A 26,638-nucleotide genomic window follows, 5' to 3' on the forward strand; every position below is an offset into this window, starting at 1 on the left:
TCACTGGAAATCCGCGACGACGGCGGCGGCGGCTCGTCTCTGATCTCAACGGCGGCGAAGAGGGTCGCGAAGGCGGCTAGGGCGTCCTTGTCGATCGACGTAGGAAACAGATCGAGGGGAATGTGTTGTACATGGAAAGCTTGAATTCTGATTTGTGATTTTTGAATCTGTTGGGAATGTGTTGGCCAAGGTAATGAAGCGAAGCGAAACCAAACAACAACTCCTTCATTAGGAGTAGAGATATACCCGTGGCTAATTCTCCTTATGCAAACAACCACTTAGAAAAGGCAAAGGTCGATGCATTAGGAAAATTAAGATTTGGAATTGATTGTCATAAAACTAAATTTTATTGATTGGTAACGTGCTATCAATTCCTTCCCGTTTATAATGTGTCTAGTTAGGAAACTTTGGAAAGGTTAGGAAAGTTTTTATTGTGAAGGTAAAAAAAACAACTTGATGAGATATGGTGATGGGATGTGATACGAAAATAAACCGGACGAAAATAAACCAGACGAAAATAAACCAGACGAAAGTAAACCGTGGACGCAATCCTACCAACTCAGACATTAGGAGTAGAGATTCTTTGGCTATCCTTGTATCAAATCAATAATTTTGGGTGGAATACTACCCTCAAAGACTGTCGCGATCCCCTATACTTGTGGGTTATCAGTAACTGACACTATTAAGACATCGTGGCCGAGAGGTATCTTAGGTAGCCACCGACTGAGGACATAGCTGACTGTTTCCTTCGTCTCTGGCCGAGTGGCTGGTGATCGACAGTGGGCTGATATCCGACTGTCGGGACTTAGCACGGACTCATGCCATCCTCTTTTTCCCTGATGGGCCAAAGGTTGAGCCCCTTGGCTCACTACCTTCTGGGCCGTATCTTATACGAGTCTTAGGCCTCTGGTGGGCCACTCATATACATGGGTCTACCCCATATTTATAACCCGACACCTTTCATATCATAATATATGAAGTTTTTGTAGCTTGATTTATACGGAGGTAGTATAAGATAAGAAGAAGACAATATATGAAGAAGAAAACCGAATATCCAATTCTAAGCACCGACTCATCTGCACCAGTAACAGTAAATAAAAAAAAACTAGAAAATTCAAAAATGTCTGCTATTTTGCATGAAAGATATTTTAGTGTGTGAGTTGTGTGCCAAATTTTAAAGCATTTGTAAATTCGAGTAGCTCTTAGCAGAAAAAAACACAACAAAATCGGATCCGAACGGTGCACAAACATTAAACTTTTTCACATATCCCAAAATTTTCTTTCTTACCGAGAGATACTCAGACATTCAAATGCTCTGAGATTTGGCATGGACATCACATTTTTTAAAATTGATTTCGTATTTTTAAGGATTTTTTTCACTCCCGGGCTCCAAAACGCATCGTCCGAAGGAAAAAAGAAGAAGAGATATATAGATACACAGTCTCCCACGTTGTTGTCTCTTCTCCTTCCGTTGCCTCCGCTTCGCCTTTTCCCGTTCCGTCCAAATAAAACGCTCGAGCTACCAAACCCTAGGTAGCGCTCGTTTCGATCCGATTCGAGTCGATCTCAGTTGGGTGCGAGATTGGACTGGAGGGGGATGACGATACCTAGTGCCGAGGGATTCCTCCCGGCGGCGAGCTGCCTGCCGTGCACCGCGGAGGAGGAAAGGGCGGCCGTCGACGCACTCACGCGGGAGGCCGACGCGAATGTCAAAGACGGCGATCTCCGCTATCTCATCTCACAAAGGTGGGCGCGGTGCAGGACCATCTTCCTACTTACCCTTTTAATTTTTTCTGCGCATTTTTCCTTCGTGGAATGGGTTCGAGTTTCCGGTTGATAAGGCGGATGCCATGCGGATCTTACACCGGGCAGCAATTTAGGGATTTGGGATATGGGATCTGGCGTCTTAGTCTGTGTTATGGCGCGATCGAATCTTTGTGTTTTCGGGTCTGTGTTGCGCAGTAGTAATAACAATCTAATCGTGATACCCCTCTCGATTTGCCTCTGTATCATCTGGAAATCGTAGGTTTTGTAGGGGATGGTCCTATATGATGATATAAGACAAATTCTCATTTATGTTGGCTATTGCAGATTATTTGAGCGACTCAGTTCTATGCAGGTTGCTGTAACGCTGCATGATGCCTTGTTATAATAGGAGTGCACTTAACTGTTCCCTATCTCAGTTTTGACTATCAGTATCTGGTGGTACATTTTGATAGGTTATCTGTTAGGGACTGCAATTAGGATATTAGAGACAACTCAGCAGTTCACCTGTTCATTGAGCAGATATTATGTATGAGTGTATATAGCGATTCAGTCATAGATGTCTGCGCCTCCTTCATACTCTCTGGCTACAGACAATATGATTTGGCGTCCAGTTGAGGATGCTGAGTTATTGGAAATGAAATTACGACAATATGTGTTCCGGCTTCTCTCTCCCATTATCTCCCTGACTCCCATCTCTCTCTCTCTCTCTCTCTCTCTCGCCCTGTGTGTGTGCGTGCGCACACCGATACGACTATTGCAGAACCCAGATCTGTAGTTAGCGTCGATTCTGGTGGTCAAAACGCATGAACCTGGCATAGAGTTATTTACCCAAAACCACCACATTTGGGGCTAGGTTAACAACTTGGTACCACATTTGTGCCAGGGCACAAAAAACCACCAACCTTGCGCCTAATCAGTAACATGGAGCACTGACTCTCGGATTTGGTCGTGAAAACAGCCAAACTGACAGGTAGGGCCCACATGTCGGGCTGATGTGGCATGATTACGTGGACAATATGCTGAGTTGTATGAAGGTCCCACCTGTCAATGACTCCACTATTTTTTTTTCTTTTTATTTCTTCCTCTTTTCCTCCATGTGAATTTCATCGAACAGATCGTGAGCGCCCTGTCTCCGGTCGAGCTCTGTCGTGCGTTGTGGCTGATTCTTCTCCGTTGCCGAGCCTCTGTGCGCTGCCGGGCGACACGTACACGCGGTGGTCAGCGTTCGACGCCATCCTCGCCAGCTGCATCATGGAGGTCGAAGTGGCCGCCTTCCTGGGCATCGCGCCAGGAGACCAGGTCGCATCCCCGAGCCGCGTCATGGACGTGGCCACCCCCCTTGGCGTCGTGCAGGGCGTGGTCAAGCGGCCCGTGAAGCACGGCGTCGTGCACAAGCTCGGGCGGTGCCCATGGTGTGCTTCTTTGAACCTCGTTCGCGAGCAGCCAGCCGTCACGTCGTTCTTCCTTAGCTCCGCCGTTCACGTACAGCAGCCAGGACCGGTGCTCCTCCTTGGGCCATCGTTGAGAGCAGCACGCTCTTCCCCACGCGACCAGGTGCGGCGCAGGAAGGACGGCCCCGACGTCCACGGCGGGGCGCGCTGGCGGTGCTGCGCAGGGAGGCTGTGCATGGCGGCTAGAGACGCTGCGGCACGCTAGAACTGCTACTCATGGTGGCTGTCGGTGCTGCAGCGGTGCAGGTAGCCCCTGGCCTCGGCCGTGATGGTTGCTCCTGTGCTGGAGGGCATGTCCGGCCGCCCGATGGGCCGTCTTCGCCGGCAGCCTGACGCCCGACGAGCCGCTGGCTTCGCGTCCGCTTGGCCTCTCATGGTCACGGCACTCTACCCCCTGCGTCGGCCACGTCAAGCTCATTGCCATGACTGCAAGAAAGAGCTCCCCGACAGCCGCCCAGCTGTTTGATGAAATGCCCAATACAGATGGAGATGTGAAGAAGATGACCATTTACTCATTGACAGCTGGGGCCCATGTCTTATTTGCCACATTAGTCGGTCAAACTTTTTGGTCTTAGCCACGTCAGCCTGACAGGTGGGGCCTACCTGTCGGGTTCGCTGTTTTCTCGAGCAAACTTGACAATTAGTGCTCCACGTTACTGGTTAGGCGCAGAGTTGGTGGTTTTTTGTGCCCTGGCACAAATGTGGTACTAAGTTGTTACCCTAGCCCCAAGTGTGGTGGTTTTGGGTAAATAACTCCCTGGCATACCCCTTGTCTCCGGCAGATGGAGAGGGCAGCTCAGGTGTGCCCCTCGCCCCCGGACATGGATTTAGTGAGCCTCGCATCTCTGATGGTTGGTGGGTGTGGATTTGACGTGTCATGTGTTCCTGCTTGAACACAGCCAGATTCATTGTAGTGATGTCTGTCCGGCGATGTTCATCACCGTGTGCGTTAGGCAAAATTGTGCAGAGGAATGCTTGATGGAATGGAGCACACAGTGGCATCTCGCTGTTCTTCATGATATTGGCATTGTTCCTCTTCTTCTTTGGGTCTTCTTTCAACTGATGACAAATCAGTTAGTTTGATGCGGCAGCATTGCAAATTGTAATAGTTACGTTGATTTGATTAATCCTTTTTCATAACGGTGAGGCTACTTTCTTATTGGTGCCAAATTTGTTCATGGGTGATGCATTTTGTTTGTTCATGGATCAATTGGTTCCGCTGTCCAAATCATTTTGTTTTCATCAACCTTCCAAAAGTTCATGGATGAGGCATCAACTAATCCTATTGGTGAAGCTCTCTTTTTAATGGTCACACATTTGTTCACGGATGATGCATATGAACTAATCCTGACGGTGCATCAAGAAAATTTGCTCCAATCAGAATGAATCATGTTAAGATTTATTATGACACTATGAATAGCAGTTTTTTGTAAGCCGAGTGCTTTTTTGGAGGTAAATTGCCTGTTAATGACAAGGTAGACTGGTAAAAAGTGAATGCACCATCGAAAAGTTCGTGGGACCAGTCAGAGAGAGCATGCTCCCTCGCGCACAGGGTGAGAATTTTTAAAGAACAAAGCAGAAGAATATGCAGAAATACAGCCTCCTATAAACTGCGTGGTTTACATCTCTACACACTTGAGCGGCTTAGTTATCAGGCTCACATGTGCTTGGGCTTGAGCATCCATCATTCATACTGTTATTCTGTTTGTACTGGATGTATAAAGCCGTACTGAAGGTTGTAGAGGAATGATAACAATGTCTGTTCCTTCTTACCTATTTATTAGTATAACAAGGAAGTGACCTCCCCAGCCTACACGTACTTCAGTCTAGGAATACGTTAATGGAAAACATGAAGCGCATGTTTGGTTCGCTACAACATTGTGCGGGCCTTAGGTAGGTAAGTTTTACTAACCGTGCCAGAGTTTTGCTTCACCACACTTTTTTCTTACCTTGCAGTCAACGTGTCATAGGACAATGTTAGGCCAAGACTTGCCCAAGGCATGGCCAACAGTTTGTTAGCCATATAAAGTGTGGCTTGCCGCATTTTGTCACGATTACACGTGCCACTATTTGGTAGCTAACCAAGGTTTTCGAGTCGATGAGTCGACGAGTCGCTCAGGGGGGGCGACTCTAGACTAGTCGTGACTAGTCTAGACTCATGGTCGACGAGTCGACATGTGATTCAGACAGTTCCAGCCCCCCTAGACTAGTCGTGACAATGATTCGAGTCGACAGGTTGAGTCGACCTTCATGTAATGACTTGTCGACTAGTCGACGACTAGTCGTTCGACTCGAAAACAGAGTAGCTAACCAAACAGGCCTGGAACCAACTGAGGGACTTTAAAGCCTTGATTTTTTTCCTGACTTCCTGTCCTTTATTCTAATTTCCATCAACTTGTCTGTATTGGAGAACACTTAGATGTTCGAATTCACTCTTCAATGTGGAGCGAGTAAATGAACTACGATGAGGACCATGTGTTTCAATATTACTCTCTGTGAACACATAAATTGACATCCAATCCATTGGCAGTGGAAATTGCAACTTCCGTTTAAAACCCTGCAAATTAATGTGTACAACAGTGTTTATATTTATGTTTTCAAACAATTCAATCCATATGCCCTTCTTGCTCTAGGTTGCTTGTAAGTATTACTACCTCTGGATTGCACTTGTGCCTGTAAATATCATATCTGCATTGGAGGTTGTATTGCCGGTTTGAAGTTAAAATATAGGGCTATCTGCTTTTCATTGAAATAATTACTTGGACATTTCAATTCCATGCTTTGGCCATTGAACTACCTGCTGTGTAAATGTTGCAGCTGGTGGACCAACTGGCAATCTTATGTGGGCTTACTCAGTTATGGGGAGAATGACACTGACATTCCTCTTCAACCTGCAAGTAGACCTGGAGAGATTGATAACAGAAAGCTTGTTTTGGAGGAAACTAGCAGTGGCAGTGAAGATACAGAGCTCCAAAGAACCTTAAGAGAAGGGGAGGACTACACTTTGGTGCCACAAGATGTCTGGAGAAAACTATATGACTGGTATGCAGTTGCAATGGCACGTAATATATGTTTTTCTTTGTTTCTTTAGCCCTGTTCACTGCACTTTGTAGCAGGAACTTTGCTAGACCAATAATATCACCTCCGCCATCCTGCTTGTTGACATTAGTTGTTGCCTTTTATTTTTCTCTCGCCTGCCACTAGTAGTTTTGGACCACATTATGTAAATACTTCTGTATATGTATATCCCACCATTTTTGGTGTGTGTTTGCTCCTTGGTGGTGGGTTTGTAACCCATGCACATGCATGCACAATCAAGAAATGTATGTTAATCAGTTCCATCTTTGGAAGTTGCAACTAGTAGTAGGTATAGGTTGCAGATGTTTAATTTCTGATGCCAATGGAGTAATGAGACTGAGGTATATAAGGACAAGGGGCAAGAAGTATGTTATGCCAATGAACAAAAGTTGGAGAGCTAGAATAACACGTATTTAATAAAAAAAGGGGTAAAAGTGCAGTGAGAAAGAACAAAATTTGGAAAGCTAGAACAACACATATTGGGAGCAGAAGAATACTTGACGCATCTCTAGTTGACAGACAAATAAGTAATGTTTTGTACAGTAACACGGTCTAAGGGGTAACTAGAAATTTATACTGCTGGTTGATATTTATGAGAGAAAGAATAATAGTAGAGCCAGCAGCTGGCTCAAAAAGTCAGCCTTGTTAGAGCATCTCTAGCAGATTCTGCAAAAGCTCGCTGGCCCGTAAAATTCTGTCTGTTTTGCAGGATCTCGGTTTTTTCGGCCCGAAAAGATCCGTTAAACGTAGCCCGGCCTGGCTCGTAAATTTTTACAGGCGGCCCGCATGTTCATCCTTCCGGCGCTATATGTACGGGGCCAGCTCTGTTTTAGGGTTAGCAAACCCTTCCCCCTCCGCCGAAATCCACCCACTTTGCCGCTAGCCCTCCCCAACTCCAGCGACAAATCTTGCCGCATCTCCTCCGGTTTTTCTTCTCCTTGATGGCCGATGGTGCTGGCGGGCGTAGCGGCCGAGGCGGGTCGCCTCCGCGCAAGCTCGCATGACACTACGCGGAGGCCGGCAGCTCCAGCACCCAAATTAGGTTAGTTTTTTTAAGCGGATCTGCTTGAGATGCTCTTTAGGGTTAAACGCTTTTGCAGTACCGTTTTTTAGCAGATCTGCTTTCTCCCGGCCTGAAAAGATCCATGTCGCTCAAAGCAAGTGCGCGACGGTGGCTTGCTCTCCCGGGTCGAGCCCTTGGGCCGGCTTCCACGAGCAAATCTTTCCTCATTTCCAGAGGTGCCGGGAGGCCGATGCGAGCTCGTCGCTGCGGAGAGAGCTTTGGTGGCCGGAGAAGAAGGTGCTGACGACCGTCTCATCGCCACCAAGGAGGAGCACAACCTTGGCAATGCGCTCCGCAAGACCGTCACCAAGTTCTACCTCAGCTTTGACGAGTGACTGGTGACTCTAGGTTTAATTTGTAGCGCGAAGTTTGTATTTCCTATGTATGCACTACCGTTGTGATGAACTATTTTCTAGCACGAAGATGTTTTTAATACGCAGTACGAGATTTACGGGATCTGTTCCTCTGGAGCCTTTGCGTTCCCGGAAAATCATTTTTTTGGGGAACCCTAAAACGCTTTTGCAGTACCGTTTTTTAGCGGATCTGCTTGAGATGCTCTTAGTTACATTATAATAGAGTTGGCTATTAGGTTAGTTTTTTTTCACTCTCTCTCTCTGTCATCGTCAGGGGTGTGTGGAAGTTAGCTATCCATGTGGCAGAACCATGACTAGGTTTTGGGACCTCAGGGCACTACCAATGCTTATATCTTAGCATGGTTTCATAGGTAAAAATCTGATGTGGCACTCTATGTAATGAGGAAAGGTGGAGCAACCATATCTTAATCTAGATACACTACCTCTGTTCCGAATTTCAATATGTTTTTAATATTTCAGTATGGGCTACATACGGATTAAAATGAGTGAACAAACACATTAAACCGCGTATATATACATTTGGTTCAGAAAAAAGCTAGAATATCTTATAATTCAGAACAGAGGGAGTAGATCTTAGCACCAAATCCAAGACATCTCATAACTTTTCTCTCACAAAAGGCATTTAATGATGTTGTTTTAGATAGAACATGATATAGTGCAGTGGGACTACTTATATCTAAACATCTATCTAATGCCATTAGATATAGCTTAAGATAAAGTGCACTGGGACTGCCCTTATGGGTTTCAACTCTAGCCTACCCCAACTTGTTTGGGACTGAAGGGCTTTGTTTTTTTTCTTTCTCTTTCCACCATTTAATATTTTTTACCTAGAAGCACGTGTAGAGGGTGGGCTCTTGCATGAGAGCCCACTCCTCTTTTATCTTGTCTGTGTCCTCCACATTGGCTAAAATGCCATGTAAGTGGACTTATAGCCGATGAGTCTTACAATGTTCTTGATATACTTTTCGAGACAAATCTATCCATATGATACTCAAGCTTCTAATTTTAAATGTTTAAAAGGATATTGGCGTTCAAAGTTTAGCGTCACTTGTTTGTTAACTGAGGAGTACTTAGATTATTTAATCTTCGGCATATCTGTTACTTATGAGGTGGATTGATATTTTCAGGTATAAAGGTGGACCAGAGATATCTAGGAAAGTGATATGTGAGGATCCAACTTCCAGGAGATACATAGTCGATGTCTATCCCCTTCATTTGACACTAATTGATGAAAGAGATAACTCTGCGCGGACCATCAAACTAAGTAGGAAGGTGAATTGGCGCTAACATATTCTTTTAAAATATGATGATCATGTGTAACTATCTATCCACATGCAAATTAGCTGTTATGATATCTTTATGACATGTGATAGATGATCTGCTGACCAGTAGATTACACCGCTACGTTGCATAACTTAGTTGGCTAGTCATAGTTCTAAACATCTTTTTTATTGTATGCATTGAAGATAATACGTAAAACCCTGACTTTCTCCTTTGGGATGGTAGTGCCAAAAAAGAAAAGAAAAAAGAAAAAGAGGCACAATTGGGCTGGTCTTACTTCCCTTATTCCTCCTTTTGTTCTCTGGAACACTATCCTGGGTATTCATACTTCTCGTTTGCTGTCGGTGAAGGCACAAATGTTTGTTACAAGATGATACTACATACTAATGTGGCATGTTTTTTTTCTAACTACTTTGGATTGGAAGTGCATGAAATAAGATGAATTTTATGAGCAATTTTATTCTCAAGTCATTTATTTTTTGACACCTGCATTCTGATGCTTCCAGGCCAAAGTTAGTGAGCTTTATAGATTGGTTTGCTCACTTTTGTCTGTGGAGCAGTCCAAGGTATACTCATTACCACCAATGTATCTCACATATTGTGCCTTGTATCTTCAGTAGAGCTGCAGCATTGGTCTGCTTGTACCATCCAGACTTTGATCCTTGTGTTTTAATGGTTCAGGTTCACATCTGGGATCATTACCAAAAGTTGAAGAACAAAAAGTTGACCAATCGCAATGAGACACTCGAGGAAGCTCAACTTCTGATGGATCAAGAGGTATCATGTTTCTTTTCATGCACTCCTTTCTTTGCTGAAACATTTGAAGGTTCCTGTTATGCTCAGCAACAGCATGGGTCCTGTTCATGGTCTGCTGTTGCATGTCACTTGTTTATAGGTGAATAGCATCCACAATCAAGTAGTGACAAACCATTAAGTTTGCTTCTCCTCTACGTTTGTGCACATTTAGTATGCTATCATATGGTATAACTCCTTTTGTAACACTGGTATGAAGCTGCGAGATGAAAATCTGTTTTGAGTTTATTGGTGCTATATGTAAATGTAATAATTGGTTGGGCTGAACCTTACAACCCTTTCTATTTATGCAAGAATGCTTGTGGCCTTCTCAAATTATATACTTCCGTTGTGCATGATTGCCCTGTGTTAACTACAGGCCTGTAACTTCTTTGCTACTTTCTCTAGCTTGGCTGAAATTCCTTCGTTCTTGCTTTATGCTTACAGATTCTCTTGGAGGTTAGTGCAGATGATATCTGGTCTTCCGATCATTGTACAAGATCTACCAGCAATGAATTAGCATTACTTCCACTGGAACCCACCACGTCGTCATTCTCAATTGCTGGAGGCCCTAACTTTTCAAATGGCTATTCATCTGGAATTGGTTCCAGTCTTTCACAGGATAATAGCCTTAATCCTTTAGTAAAGGACATAGAAGATGGGTATAGTAATTTCAGCAATGGAACAAAAGATGACATCCATGGATTGACTGGGTTACATAACCTGGGTAATACATGCTTCATGAATAGCGCCATACAGTCCTTGGTCCATACGCCTCCACTGGTGGAGTATTTTTTGAAGGAGTACACTCAGGAGATAAACACGGAAAATCCGCTTGGGCTGCAGGTACGAGCTCATTTTTACCCACTTGGGGCACATGATGTCGTTATTCATGATATTTGAGGAATTTTAATGATGCAGGGTGAACTTGCAGTAGCATTTGCTGAACTACTGAGAAAACTTTGGTCCGCTGGTCGCACTTCTGTACCTCCACGTGCATTTAAGTCAAAACTTTCTCGTTTTGCTCCTCAGTTTAGTGGATATAATCAGCATGATTCTCAGGTTCGTGTTGCTCAGAATGCATTGGTCCGCGTTGGTCCTTCAGATGTTTATGCTATTTCAACTTGGAAGAATTAAACACATTTATCCAAGTTTATTACAGTATTATAGTTCTTTTTTACCGTGGAATAATATTCTTGGATAGTAGTGTAGCATTTTTTTCTTTGGTGCATTTTCTAATCAATCTAATGAATTTAGTCTAGCATTTTTTTCTTTGGTGCATTTTCTAATGGATCTAAGGAATTTCTTGTACAGCTAGGTATCTCACTTTGTGTCATTCTGTAGATATTACTCCCTCCGTTCCAAAATAGATGACTCAACTTTGTACTAAGTTAATACAAAGTTGGATCATCTATTTTGGAACGGAGGGAGTAGAAGATATCCTCTTCTGTTTTAGATTTACAAAGGTTCTAATTCATGATGCCCTGTTTATTTTTCTTCTGTTTTTGGGATGTGATATCCTATCTTCTGTGCAAAGTTTATTTGCTTAACAACCTTTTCTTTGCTTTGATCAAGCATGCATCCATATGGCATTGATACCATATTGCCCTTTTGATTACTTGGTATCATTTGTGACCCTCAGTTCCTGAAGCATTGACTATATGATCTCAGTTCTGCCTATTCGAAATACATGTCTTCCATCTCCACAGCTTGTTTCGTTCATACCCATTTACTATCATTGCCTTTTCTTTTGTAATTGTTATTACTCACTTGGTTTAAAGATATGAAATACCAGGTGCATCTTAAATATATGGTGGATTTTATAATCTTATGCAAAGTGTGTTGCTCCCTCTATACCCCTAATATGTATCCTGCTTTATTTTGTACTATTATCTACATGCATGCGTTGTTAGTTATTTAGACATAGCAATAGTGGTAGTTTAGCCACTTCTGTTTTTGACCGAATAGGTTAGCCGCAATCTTGTCTCATTAGTATAAGTGGAAAGCAGAATGCACCCTATATTTCGTATGGAGTATAATCTCCTTCCACAGTTAAATTGATATTCTTTGATGTATGCTTCTAATCTATTTCACTCGGCCACTCTTGCTTCTAATCTACTTTCTTATCTACAACTCAGTGTCCGTTACCCATTTGTTGAGATCTACTTCCCTGTTTACTGTTTTTTATATATACTATACTCTTTGTAAGTAAGAGCATGGTTTCTTTTGAATGTGCCCATCACAAGTTTCAAATGATTTTAGATGTTATATGTCACTAGTAATCTTGCATGCACAGTGTGTGCCTATAAATCCGGTAAACTTATTACACGCACAACAAAAATAGAAAATCACAAATCACAATACACCATCAAAAAATTGGAAAACATTTCTACAAAATTACAGGCAGAATGCATGATGTGAAATTATCTAGTTGCACACATAAAAGATAGAAAGTTTACACATAATTTTCCTATCCAATATCATGCCAATTTTCTATCATACAAGTCAATTTAACCAAACAATGAGAAGTTACTCCAGGATCGTTATTTTTCATCTTGCTACTGAGGTTAGCATATAGTAGTATTTTCAAGTTTCACTCATGTCACATCAAGATGCAATTCACTCCATCTTACCACTGCCCGGTAATGCACATAGCGTATTTAGGCTAATTTGGAAACATAGTAAGTAAAACTTTACGTTCAGAAGATGCAAGGCAAATGGTTAAGAGTCATATATCGTAACATTCAGGAGCGAAATACCTAATTATATGATTGCAGACCACATTCAGGAGCAAACATCTCAGTTTCCTGCACAGATAACAAAGCAAACAAATGGCAAATGATTTCATCAACCACATTGGTTGCTCGTAGAAAAAGTTTTTCCTTTATACTTTTCAACATTTTCTGTCTTTTCTCATTTAGCTATAACTTATTCCTCGATAGGCGTTGATCTCATCCCTTAGTCCACTAGAGATAATTATAGTAGTTTACTTAGTAAGGGTATCTATTTAGTTAGGAAAGAGATTGGTTTAGTTAGGAAGATGAAGATATGATTTGGTACGGAACTCAAGATTATATTCTTAGGCATCAAGTCGAGTCTTCCCTGTAAAAGGGACATGATGTACCCCATATGGATTATCCAACAAATGAGAATAAACTAGTAAAGATGTAATCTATGTCCCCAACCTTCTCCCTCTCGTCCTCAGCACCATGGCACACCAACCTTCACTCCTCGGAGCTGTACCCCCAACCTTGTCACATTCATCGGTCTCAGGACCGGTGCAAATCCTTGCATGTGGCACACTTGTACATATCGACCTGCATTCTGTTTTCGTTTTGCTACATTTTGTGAAACATTTAAATATACCCTTTTTTCTTATGTAAGAATTGCCTCTCTTTTCTTCAGGAGTTGCTTGCATTTCTGTTGGATGGTCTGCATGAAGATCTCAATCGCGTGAAGAAGAAACCATATATTGAAGCAAAGGATGCTGATGATCGTCCTGATGAAGAATTCGCTGAAGAATGCTGGAATTACCATAAAGCTCGAAATGACTCCATAATAGTAGATAAGTTCCAGGTAAGTAATTTTTAGACTTGAATGATCAGATAATCATGCTTACCTGGAGAAACTATTCTGTTTGAATCCTACTTTATTTTGAACCCTTTTCAAATTATTTGATGCCTTTTACTGTTATTTAGGTATTTTATAATAATGGGAGCTCATCAAAGCTAAGTTAACTATAATCGGACGTACTAGTGAAAGTTAACCACTGCTAGGTGACACAAGGAACTTGTCCATGCTGTAACTGACGCTGTTGATGTTATTTTCTCATGGTTTGTCTATATATATATATATATATATAGATACTACTTCTAGAGTTTATGTGTTTATAGATATAGTTTGCAGAATGTATGAAATTTCAGTTTTCATTCAACAAGCCCATCTATATTTATCACATGATGTTTATCATATTTGTGGCTGCTGATCCTAAAGACTGCATTGTTGTTTGTCTGGGTATTATTTGTAAGTGGATGAGCGAAGCTCTATCTCTAATGAGCTAATTCCTAAAGACTGCATTGTTGTTTGTTTGTCAATGGTAGAATCAAAGTTGCCAGCACGGTGATATTTAGGTCCTTCAGTGTCAGAAAACTTGTTTTGCTTGTTGGCATTAATTATATCTGGGAAGTGGTACTTGAATGCTAATTGGGTGACTTGCTCTTATGGAGATAGTAGTAGGTGATCCTAAGAGAAAGCAATCACAGCGATCTGCCGTCCTGCAGCCTATCTGTCTTGCAGCCTATCTGATGGCCAAGAATAGATTAAAGTTGCCCTGCAGTTGCTTGACTTGTTGCTCCTCACAATGTGACAAGAAAGGACACACACAAAAGTACATGACCCATCCTATGAGTAGGTCTGATAGAAATAGAAAATTTGGTTTATTTGCAAATTTGGTTAGTGACAAATGCTAACCGAAAATGGCAGCATGAAACAGCACTGAAAATTTGGTTAACCGACTAATTCGGTTCGGTTTTCAGTTCGTACCTAATGCGTTGTTCGCTAATTCGCGTTATACCCACCACGAAGCTGCGTGCCTTTCACCACACACCTCTCCCTCATATAGGCCAGGTCTCTGCCCCCTTCTGATTAGCTAGGCGAGGTGGGACTAATTTCTAATGCAGCTGCACACTTTACCAAAAATGCCAAATATTGCGTTATGTTTTGATGTAGGGTGGAACCCTATGGTGTCGATCTTTCACGATTTGGAGGGGAAACAGGGAAGAACACGAAGAACACAAGACGGAAATCACTCAAATAGACAAGACACAATCACACATGTGCTAAATCCATATACACACGAAGAGATACATGATCCAAAGTCAACAAGGGAGGATACAATGGGTAGTTAGTTCACCACATGGAGGTCTTGATCTCCATGGGAGTATGTAAGTGGATGAGCAAAGCTCTATCTCTAATGAGCTAATCCTTTCCTAACCCTAGATGGAGAGTGGAGATGTCTATATATAGTGCTCGTACAAGTTGGGGCGAGTTGGAGGGATACATGGGCCTTCGGCCTGTTCACTGTGCGCAGACAGGTGCCGGATGTCCGGGGTGGGGCGTGGATGTCTGGGGCTTTGGGACGGGCCGGATGTCCGGGCTGGCTCTGGCTTTTGGTGCTGTAGGGTTTGGCCGGATTTCTGGCGGGTGCCGGATGTCCGGGCCCTGAAGTTGGTCTTCGGCTGGGCTGCGGTTGGTGGTGAAGTTGCTAGGGGCCGGATGTCACATCCGGGCCCTGTAGCATCTTGATGGTTCTCCTTCTTGAGTCTCGACGTCCTTGCACTTGGGGACTTTTCCATCATCATGAGTGTCTCCGAGAGGGTCCTCTTGGTACCTAAGCACACATAGCATTCCGGATTTAGGTAGTAGCCATGCACACATAGCACCCCCCCCCCCCCACGCACACATAGCATTCCGTGGAGGTGTTAATCATCATCGGATGTGAGGGGGAGGGGGTGGGGTGGGGGTGGGGGGTTAAGTATACTAGAGGATACACGGCGCGTTGTTGCGGGAATTGGTTGACAAAAAATTGGGTTGATAACATGAGAACAAAAATTTAAATACATTTGACATGTTGTATTTGATTATGTAGAGTTGCAAAATCTTTATTGAATATAAGTAGAATAATTGAATGGAGAACATTTTCCATGCATGATTGAATGTTGTGGTGGGTCTTTCTCCATGCATGGTTTCAATGCTAAGGTGGGCCTTATTCCATTCATAATTGTATGGTGAGGTGGCATGCTTGCATGATGACAAATAAGTTAGTGGGGATCACTCTCTTATGTATATAGGATTATATCTCCTCTTCCTATCAGATCAGTCTTTTGGGATAGATGGTTAGATGACCATATCTTAACATTGGTATCAGAGCTGAGGTCTTGGGTTCAAGTCTTGGTCCTCGTATTTCCCCCAAGCATTTATCCAAGTCGGGCTTAGGGCGAGGTGTTGATCATTCCACGTCCACATCGGATGTGAGGGGATTGGGGGGGAGGGGTGGTGTTTAGATATTATATCTCCTCTTCCTATCAGATCGGTCTTTTGGGATTGATGGTTAGATGACTATTAACATGGCATCAGAGCTGAGGTCTTGGGTTCAAGTCTCGGACCCCGCATTTCCCCCCGTGAGGGTAGGTGCTGATCATTCCATATCCACATCGGATGCGAAGGGGTCTGTGTGTTAAGTATATTATATATCTATTATATATCTCTTCCTATTAAATTGGTCTTTTCGGATAGATGGTTAAACGACTATCTTAATAATCACCACTCGGAAGCTACGATCTGCGTGGAGCAGTGCGATTAGGCAACAGCAGAAATGCTACACTTGTCAGATTGTGTGCGTAGCTGACGGGGTTGTCTTGATTCATTGCCCACCGCTATTATGAGCCACATTATCTCGTGAAATCTCCATTGCCTTCCAACATCATGCATAATTTGTTTTGTCTAATTCACATGGTGTCCAAGTCAGATGTGTTAGTGGTCTGTGTGCTGATTTATTGATTAGGAGACTTTAGATCTCATAATAAAACAAAAAAGAGAAAAACCCATTGTTGAACATGGCAAAGTTGCTGCTCTGGTTCAGCAACATGGTGGCCATGGTTTGGTGGGTGTCATTTAGATGAGGCTGGTGGGACAATGGTAGCTGGGTTCACAATGTAGAGGTGTTAAGCATATGATAGTGATGCTTTTGTCTCCAGGTGTTGGTTCAAATGTTCCAAGGAGAGGAGGGAAAATGTGCGCTACATCAGCCAGTAGAATTTTCTATAGACCTCACTTGACCAGTCTGTCCAATATAGAGGACCTAAATGCCTAGTTAGCAAGGCTAGGGATCTACTCAAACCATCCATGTAAATTTAGGGGCACACACTGATATTAATAACTCCGTAAAGATTGTAAGTACTGGTGTTCTCTAGAAATAGAGAACAGAAATAAAGCTAACTATAATATTTAAATTAGCGCTCTTTGTTTGAATTATGTGTCAGTTATCTTACAATTTTTTTTCTTCATATGCGGGGACTGTCTGCCAACAAGTTATTTTTGTTCGTGTTCTCTGCCGTAACTGTAATTTCTTTGTTTGATGTTTCAGGGGCAATACAAGTCCACCTTAGTCTGTCCAGAATGCAACAAAATCTCTGTTACCTTTGACCCATTCATGTATTTATCGCTACCATTACCCTCAACTGTTACTCGAATGATGACTGTGACTGTATTTAGTGGTACTGGGGATTCTCTTCCCATGCCTTACACTGTTACAGTACCAAAGAATGGAGTTTGCAGAGATCTTTGTAAAGCCCTGAGTGATGCGTGCTGCTTAAAAGAGTCCGAGACATTGTTACTTGGAGAGGTAAAATACTTGTCATGTTTTGCTTGCCTAGTCATTCGTGAAACTCGAGTGTAGGTTTTTAAAGCAAATAACTAACTAAAGGCTACTGGCATTTATCAGGTATATGATTATCGGATTTACCGTTATTTCAGTCCATTGGAGCTACTTCATATTATAAAAGATGGTGATCAGCTTGTTGCTTATAAGCTTCCTGCTGGCCATGAAAAACTTTTGAGGATTGAGATCCTACATCGGAATGTGGATAGGTGAGAGTCATGCGAATGTTATTTTTTTCATATCTTAGGCTCAGTTTTTGGTTTATGTGGTGTGCTGCCCCAAATGCTGGAATGTAGCAACTTAATTGACTTTTACTAAATTCTATTAAGTTTTTTTTACACCTAAAGAATACGCTTGATATATATATAGAAACACATACATGCATTTGGAGAGGCAGCACTATGCCAAACAGAGCCCTTTTATCATTTTCCTCGTGATATTTGTTACTCCCTCCATCCCAAAATAAGTGTCACTGATTTAGTACCAAGTTGTAACGTTGTACTAAATCAGCGATACTTATTTTGGGACGGAGGGAGTATAAGACACTTGAGCGTTAAGTGGCCCTACTCTGCATCCATTGCATAGATGTGTTCATTATAATGATCGCACCATATTCAAAATAACAACAAAGCGTTTTATCCCAAGCAAAACAACAAAAACCCAAAATGGAAGAGAGAATGTACAAGTAAATAAAGTGAAGGAAAGCAAATTAAGGTTCTGGTACATGTATCACTGATTTCCATACAGTCCTATCAAGCGCCAAATCCCTGGGCACATTCCAGCCCTTCAAGTCTCTTTTTACCATATCGGTCGCCCCCTACCCCTTCTCGTATTTTTGCTACTCTTTAGACTACCACTATTCATTCACTAGCGTTTCTGCTGCCCTCTGATTTATATATGTCCTAACCACCTTAGCAGGTGTTGGACAAGCTTCTCTTTAATCGGTGCCGTCCCTACATTATCACGTATTCCGTCATTCCTAATTCGGTCCTTTATTATATGGCCACACATCCACCTTAGCATGCACATTGTTGGGTACGTTTGTCTCTTAGTAAGGCTAACACTCTTGCTCCATATAGCATCGCAGGTCTGATAGCTGTCCTATAGAACTTTTGAGCTTTTGTGGGACCTTGCCATGGAGGGTGTCAGATGCTTGCGTCACTTCATCCAACCCGCTTTGATTCTATGGCTAACATCCTCATCGATACCACCGTTGCTTTGTAGCGTTGATCCTAAAAGGATTCATAAATGTTATACATATCAGAATTGGGTCTTCTAAAAGGTAAAATATTGGATTCAACCGACTGATTTGCTGAACGCATCCGTCGTGTGCTGGGCCGTTTGATCGCAAGCAGTACGGCCGCATGAAAACTTAGGTGCATGTGCGCGATCCCTACTAGTACAGTACCGTCTACTAATACTCCTACATAATTGGCTTTTTTAATACTTCTAGTTCTATGGTCGGAGCACAGTGGTTGGAATGCTGTTGTACCTTCCTAGCTTATGAGTGTGCTTTCTTCTCGCCTCATGCCCATGCGCTAGCCCGCTGATGTGCTTTTTCCTTGGTGCTGCTGCATTGTCGTCACTGCTGCTTGCCAGCGTTGCCACCCAGTCCAACGCTGCCCTCGCAATAGCGACACCGTCCTTTCTGTCAGAGGAGTTTGCGGCACCGGGGACCTCTACAACAACAGGTAATGTTGCGAATAACCGGCGAGCTGGCGGCGCTGTCCCCGTCCCCACAATCATCCTATGGCTTATGGAAAACACTTGTAAATAGCCTGCTCATAACTCGGCGAGGGTTGGCTGTCTCTGTGGCCGTTGGGTCTAATTTTGATCGGATGGTACCCAGTGCAACTCCCTTCCAGGCGCAAGAAGCGAATCTTTTCCCGAGTGCAATGTGGGTCATGTTACAACCAGCGAGCACATGACTCATATTGCGAATGGACGACCTTACCCGAGAGCAACATGACTCATGTTGTAAACGGGCTTATGGTGTGGAGGACTTTTTTCCGAAGCAACATGGGTCATGTTGCAACCTAGGAATGCAACATGGCTCATGTTGCAAACGGGTGTAGTGCAGTTGGGGTGTGGAGGACTGTTGCAACATGAGTCCTGTTGCAACCTGCGAGCGCAACATGGCTCATGTTGTAAACGGGGGTTAGGGTGTGGAGGACTTTTTTCCAAAGCAACACAGGTCATTTGTGCAACCTACGAGTGCAAAATGGCTAATGTTGCAAACGGGTCAGGGTGTAGATGATTTTTCCGGCTGCAACCTACGAGCGCAACATGGCTCATGTTGCAAATGGGGGTCAGGGTGTGGACGATTTTTTTCCGAACACAACACTGGTCATGTTGCAACCTACAAACATAACATGGTTTATGTCGCAAACGGGTCAGATCAGGGTGGATGCTCACGACCCGAGCGCAACATGGTTCATGTTGCATCCAGTAGCGCAACATGGCGGGTCACACTGAATGACTGAAGCAACCACTTTAGACGGTTGTCGCGTATGGGATCCAATGACTCTGGAGGCGTCTCATCCGATCCACGCACCAGCGTGTAGCAGACACCATGTCTTGTCCGCCGCTCCTATGGTAACGATTTTTTTTGACATGTTGTAAGCTTGTACTTGCGTTTGCTGCAAATACATGGGTGAATGTTGCAAGTGTTTTGACTTCATATTTCATATGTTGGATGTTTTTCTTGTCAAGATTTTTGTTGCGATCAATGGTGATTTGTTGTATAGCTAAATGGTTCAAATCACCCGGTTGATCCACGCCCAAGATCCATCAGGCATTGATGCAAGCTAGTCGCAACATATTACAGTGACAGTCATAATTGTTGCAAGTGGGACGATGAGGTGTCAAGGACGATCGCCCATTGCTGCAAGACAAAAGGACGCCAGTACAAGAGTGGTGCTGTTGTTGCAAGACGACCGTCTCTATATTTTACTACTGCAAAGATATAGATTATCTCTATTTTGGTGCATACATTTCTATGAACGTTGACGACAAAGATAGGCTCTAGGGGCCATGCAGCATGAGCATGAATGGCTTGATACATAACTAAAATCTGGAATTCTGGATTGTATGAGGTTGCTACAATATGAGCAGCTAGCTACGACCTGTAGTTGCTGTACCGAACATACATTAAACTAGTATTGTGGGGCCCTGATGCCCACTTGATTTGTGAAACGGTGTGTCCCTGGCCTCAGCACCACAGCCAAAACGGTGCTCCGGGTTGACTAATCAAATAATCATATGGCTTACAAATTGATTGAGTGGCCATCGAGCCGGCTGATCCCGTATGAGTATCAGCCGGCTGACGCTTGGTGCTCGCCCTTCTAAAATGCCTACATGCGGCTGGAGGCTGATAACAGTGTTGATTGTGCTTTCAGTCTCTTATGGCCAAAAGACGTGTTGAGTCTTTACATTATGGTAGACTTACCGTACGGCTGCATATTTAGAATGGGGTTAGGAAGATTGAGATGTGGAAGGGGTCCAATGATGTGGAGGGGGTGGCAGCACTCCGATGTAACTCTGCAGTAGAGAGCACGAGATTGGGAGTGGACAGGACATATTCTTCTACATTTGGTTGTCATGAATGCCCTTATGATTTACGATGTGCCACAGTAAATGTTTTTTTTAATGGTTTATGCTTTGTGCTACACCACTGTACTTGATAGATTTTTCCTTTTGTAGTACTCCTCCGATCCAAACAAAGTGTCGTGGCTTTAGTTCAAATTTGAAGGGAGTAACAATTTTATGCATTATTTTTACTTGCAGATAGCACAGAAAACTGAGATCACCTATACCTCATTTTATGTCTCATCTTCTTTGATGCTATATATTTTTATCATTCTGTTACTATGGATATGAGAATTACTTTCCAAATTAGGCTTATGTTGGTATGTGCTTGTTAATTCACCCAGATTTACTCCAGAGCCCCAGTTTAATGCTCGGAAGCTCATTGGAAGCCCTCTTGTGACTTGTATTCCCAATGACTCGACAAGAAAAGCTGATATTTATGCGGCTGTCTCTGCGGTTCTGGCTCCATTTGTACGAGCAAATGTGCATGCTCCAGGTGAGTCTCTGTTGAATGGCAGCAGGCCAAGTCTGGATGGTATTGTACTAAGGGATAATGGCGCCTCATGTGAGAAGGGTCTTTCTACGTCAAATGTGGATGAAGCAAGGAGTGATGCTGAGTTTTTGCCGTTTAAGCTTTACTTGAGTGATGATAAAGGTCATATAAGAAATCCTGTAGAAGAAGATTCTGATCACGTTTTTGGTTTGCCCATGAGGTTATTGATGGGTTGGTCTGATAAAGAACATGAAATATATAACCTTAAATACATGGATGATCTTCCTGATGTTTTCAAGCCAGGATTCATGTCAAAGAAAACACGGCAAGAAGCAGTCAACTTATTTTCATGCTTGGATGCTTTTCTGAAGGACGAACCTCTAGGCCCTGATGACATGTGGTTAGTATTTTTTTCTTTTGACTAGTCCAGCTATTGGTACCAACTTTCTTCAATCTGATGGCTTCCACTGGTGCCTTGCCTATCTGCAACAGGTACTGTCCTTGCTGCAAGGAGCACAGACAGGCTAGCAAGAAACTCGACTTGTGGAGGTTGCCTGAGATATTGGTGGTCCACTTAAAGAGGTTTTCATACAGCCGTTATATGAAAAATAAGCTTGATACCTTTGTGAACTTTCCAATCCATGATCTCGATATGACCAAGTACGCAAAGCACACATCAGGAGGCGACCAGCCCCACATCTATGAACTCTATGCGGTGATAAATCATTATGGTGGTTTGGGAGGTGGTCACTATTCTGCCTATGCGAAGGTGCTTGGCCCTTCTTTTGTGCTATATTGTTATCCATCAATGTCTTGCATATCATTTGTAGAATCACCTGTGGGTTGCCTGAAATTCATTTGCTGTCCATTCTACACTTGCAGTTAATAAAAGAAGATAGCTGGTATCACTTCGATGATAGTCATGTCTCCTCTGTCAATGAAGAGGAAACAAGGACATCTGCTGCTTATCTGCTCTTCTATCGACGTGTTGATGGCAATTCCTGTGCAATGTCCGATGTTGTTCCAGTCGACATCCATATGGTTGATTCACTTGAGGCATAGATTTAGGTCCGAACGTCAGTATCATGTGGTTTTGTGGCACTTATGGTGCTCGTGCTACGAATATTGTTTGACTGCAATTTTGCTGGTTTTGGGGCACTATTGGTGTATGGTAGATCGTTGAACAATTGAAGATTAGGGTTTCTAGTATCTCTAGTCTTGTCCGTTTAAAAGTAGGATTCATCTGGACAAGTAAATTCTGAAGTGTAGCTGGCTACAGGTAGTATGTCAAAGTAACTTCTGAGGATGCGTTGTGGGCTTGGGTAATATATATACTGTCACTATTGGTGTCGATGAGGTTGGTAAACTGGTAATGTATCCAGCTGAATGGAAACTATTGAAACTGATATGCTGTATGTAACTTAATCTTTTAAAAGCTTCGTCTAGTAACTTTCGGACAACGAGCGTGAACAATGGTTTTGTTCTCTGACCTTTTCTCTCCACCCCAAGAGTGCATCAAGGGTCTTAACATAGTTTTAATATGAATGACAGTCTCTAACATAGTTTTGATATGAATGAAGGTCTCATTTAAGGCACTAATGAGGCTGCTAAGGGCGTGTTCTGGAGTGCTCCAGCTGCCAGCTTGAGAGCTGGGCTGAACCTAGAAGTTGCCGATAGTTTTAGTGCAAAATTTGAGGATTTGGGAAGCTAGGAAAGCTTAGGGGCTGTTTGGATTGTGACTATCTTTGCCATATATTGCAACATGATTTTTGCTACACTTGCCACAGTTGCCTTAGTTGAGTTGCTCAAATTGTTAGCCATACTTTGGCTTGCCTAAGGAAATCTTATCACACTTTTTGTGTCTATAACATGTGGGGCTCACTGCTCATAAAAAAAAATCCTTGCCTTAGGTGTGGTTAAAATCAAACACCCTAAAGTTAGGTGTGGCAAGGTGTGGCTAGGAACCAAACAGCCTCTTAGCTCCGTAACAGCTATTCAAGGAGTACTGCCACTGTATAGGTGAATCCAAGACACCGGTTTGATTTTCACATCCCTGAATCTCCTCGTCACTCGTTTCATCCCCTTGTCTCCTTGCATCTCATTGCGACTCTTGTCATCTTGATTCCCCATCTGTACCGTGCGCCTTATCAGCACGTGTACCAGTGCAATATGAGAGAAATTAGCATGTCCATCAAAACAGTATCTGGATGGTGTTACCTGACCATGACAGTTAGGTGCACGCCTAAATCTAGATAAAATGCATATCAGCAAGAGCTGCTCAATTACTGTTTGCTTTCTCTTTAAAGAATTCAGGTCACCAATGCCGGTTGGTCCAGGAAGAGTTAATTGACGCGCCTCGCTTTCTTTTTAAACATCAACTTGGGAAGCCCTATTTGCAAGGGCGACCATTTTTTGTTAGGCCGGCTTATTTAAAGATGTTTGCTTTTCCTTGGGTACTTATTAATTCATGCACATCTTTGATTGTGTATATATAAAGTACAACATGAGGAGAGAAATTTTTTTAAGGAACGAGGGAGAGAGACCTGGAATTGTACATTGTTTAAACCTATTCTATTTTTAACTCCTCATCTTTAACTTAAATACAATATACTTTTGACAATCTGATCACCCAAAAGCATAAAAGGAGGACCTAGACACGGGACATGAAGGAAACGGGTCTCTAACGCAGACATGACTAACACAGTTACACCTACGGTCCCTGCTGCTATAACTATTCGATTAATTACTAGAGCTCGCGTACTCCAATTAAATTATAAGGTACTTCCGTTTTTTGGTAATGTTTCTAATGTTCATGAGAATATGATGCTACCTAATTTAGATACATTTGTGTTGCTTACAATCAAAGGGCCAAACATGGACAAGAAGGATAAACATTGGGACATGATCAAGCATGGAGATGAAGGCATGCGTGAAGGGAACAATAACGGGGTTTTCAGTGAAAATTTCTGTACTTTGAAGCCATCATGATGACATACAAGAAGATGAACGAAATATAGAAGATGGCCTTTCATAAAATTCGTCTGTGCCACCTTATTTTTGAGATAGGCCCATGTAATTTCGAAATACCTCATTAGGCTGTTTTTAGAGTCCGTATTGTAGGGGAAACGACTTAAGGCACTGTTTAGACTTGGATTTTGTTTAGATTAAAGTTCGCCATAGCTGCATCTCGCGCCCTTTGTTTGTGTTCAACGACCAGGCCAAGACGTCACAAAACCCCACTTTGATTAATAAAATTTTCCTCTTATATTCATAATATTCAGATTGCAATCTCAGTTTTTCGCTTGTTCTTCGTTTGCGTGCAGGAATAAAAATCGTGCTCCGACGTGGTCAATAACCTCTTGAAGTTGGTTTAGTGATTGTTAAGGCGCGACGTCTTCACACATTCATAGTCGGATCTTCAAAGTCTAACTTCCACCGAAAACGATAGATACCTCTCATCGAAACAGCGGGACACCTTCGCCTCTATCAAGTGATATAAGTTTTCAAGTTGCTCGGTAAAATTTTCAGTTATCCCTAGTTTATCCCTAGTTTAGATTTATTTTCTTTACCTATCTTCAAAAAAAAAGCCTCACAATTTTTTTTAGATTAGTTCATCCGTGTCCCAAACAATCTGAGCCTTTTCACCAATTACAACTTATTTTTTGCATTGTTGAAAATTTTGATTGCATTGTGTGTTGAGTTGCTGGTTTTGGTGTCTAGTCCTTTAGTGTTTCGATTTTTGGTCACGTTCGTCCATGCCGCATCCACATACACATCATACACTTCATTGTCATCTTCCGCCGCCACTTGTGTTCGCTACCCATCGTTGTTGTTCATTGTCATCAGTTTATCTTGAAGTCATATTCATCTTGGAGAGAAAGAAAAAAATACTACGAGAGAAAAATTCCTAGAGAGAGAAAATCATCCTATTCGGTTGGGAAGTTTGGATCGTGAGAAAAAAATTGGAAGGAGAAAAAACTGCATATTGATCGAGCAAATGTGCTGGTCGGTTTGGTTGGAAAGTTGCCACTAAAATATCAATCAAGTCAGATTCATTTGCTACCGAAGTAATAAAATCGTTTGTTTAAAAGGTCCCTTTAAACCCAGGCCTTATTTCTTGGAAAGAGCTGATCGGTTGGTGGTCCTGAAAAAAAACACGAAGGAAAGAGATTGGATCAGCCAGAAAAAAATAAGAGTAGTTGTTTTTGGAAGAGTAAGACGTGGAGAGATAGACCTTGAGGAAAGATTTCAAAGAAAGGAAGGGTACAGAACGTGCAGATTCTGGTGCGCAGGTTACAAATATTACTTCAGCCAAAAAAAGAAAAGTGCCAATCTGTTGCTGGAGGTTGAGATCTGTATGAGATTTGTTTGTTGTTTATTTTGTCAAGTAGCACCAGCAAGAAATCCCTTATTTTTTGAGGATCAACATTGCCGCATTTATTTAACCAGCATAGTTGGGGATGTCATCAGCGATTACAGAAAGAACAAAGTCTGGGGGAGACCCCAACCACACCTTACATAATTCATCACCTACCCCTACTTTAGCAAACTTATGTGCAACAACGTTGGCAGAACGTCGAACCCATTCCACGATGAACTCAGTACACGAACCCAGCAACTCCTTGACCTCTTGAATCCACGACCCTACAACAACCAAATTCCTTTCAGGATCCTTAAGCATTTGCACAACTGATCTATTATCAAGCTCAAGATGGACTCTCTGAACCCCGAGCTCAATCACAAGCTGCCAGCCACGATTACAGGCAAGGATCTCCGTGGCTTCAGGGCCAACGATGTTTGGAAGAAAGTGGAAAACTCCAGCCATGAAAGACCCAATGTGGTCCCTAAGGACCACACCCCTCCTCCCTTCTCACCATACCTAGAGATCGCACCATCATAATTCACTTTCATCCAACCTTGGTCCGGCGGATCCCATTCCTGAACAATTGTTGGTTTCAGAAGTTTGCCCTCCACTTCTTGGGTGCTTCGCCTCTCCAACAGATGTGAATAAACCGCCTGTGTTATTTCATGTGGGTGGGCAATCTTTCTTTCATCCCTAGCATCATTACGTGCCAGCCATAGCCCATACGATGCCAACACCATCATTTCTTTCTCCTCCTCGGTCGCACCCGCGAACCATCCCAGAAACCAGCTAGAGAGTGCCTTCTGGGATTCCATAGGAAACGATGGGATCGCCACCATGGCACCCTCCTCTGAAGACAAATGTTGCCAGAACTGAGATGAGTGTTGACAAGCCCAAAATTTATGATAAACAATTTCTTCTCTTCCACACGCTAGACAGAAAACTCTCGG

General features: G+C 42.8%; 1 protein-coding gene across 2 annotated transcripts; it reads left to right on the forward strand.

The window, feature by feature from the left end:
• Positions 1 to 1,445: 1,445 nt before the first annotated feature.
• On the forward strand, positions 1,446 to 22,731 carry LOC123117147 (ubiquitin carboxyl-terminal hydrolase 9). 2 transcript variants are annotated; one of them, XM_044537974.1, is made up of 13 exons: positions 1,446 to 1,746; positions 6,036 to 6,260; positions 8,861 to 9,005; positions 9,521 to 9,580; positions 9,696 to 9,791; positions 10,254 to 10,652; positions 10,728 to 10,868; positions 13,212 to 13,382; positions 16,951 to 17,208; positions 17,308 to 17,453; positions 21,177 to 21,725; positions 21,818 to 22,094; positions 22,208 to 22,731. In XM_044537974.1, exons 1-13 carry the CDS (start codon positions 1,598 to 1,600, stop codon positions 22,385 to 22,387), a joined length of 2,796 nt encoding a protein of 931 aa, XP_044393909.1. In that variant the 5' UTR covers positions 1,446 to 1,597; the 3' UTR covers positions 22,388 to 22,731. The 2 variants fall into 2 exon arrangements, with proteins under 2 accessions (XP_044393909.1, XP_044393916.1); XM_044537981.1 differs by lacking the exons at positions 21,177 to 21,725; positions 21,818 to 22,094; positions 22,208 to 22,731 and adding an exon at positions 18,324 to 18,366.
• Positions 22,732 to 26,638: the final 3,907 nt, after the last annotated feature.

Source organism: Triticum aestivum, chromosome 1B, assembly GCF_018294505.1.
Source record: "Triticum aestivum cultivar Chinese Spring chromosome 1B, IWGSC CS RefSeq v2.1, whole genome shotgun sequence".
Classification (NCBI taxonomy): domain Eukaryota; kingdom Viridiplantae; phylum Streptophyta; class Magnoliopsida; order Poales; family Poaceae; genus Triticum; species Triticum aestivum.

What these genes read in the sequence shown, in the direction of transcription:
- LOC123117147 (XM_044537974.1), top strand. Translation starts at nt 1,598, where the DNA reads ATGACGATACCTAGTGCCGAGGGATTCCTCCCGGCGGCGAGCTGCCTG. An exon ending in ATAATCAGCATGATTCTCAG is followed by an intron (nt 10,869 to 13,211) that starts GTTCGTGTTGCT and finishes TCTTTTCTTCAG; the next exon opens with GAGTTGCTTGCATTTCTGTT. An exon ending in AGACATTGTTACTTGGAGAG is followed by an intron (nt 17,209 to 17,307) that starts GTAAAATACTTG and finishes GGCATTTATCAG; the next exon opens with GTATATGATTATCGGATTTA.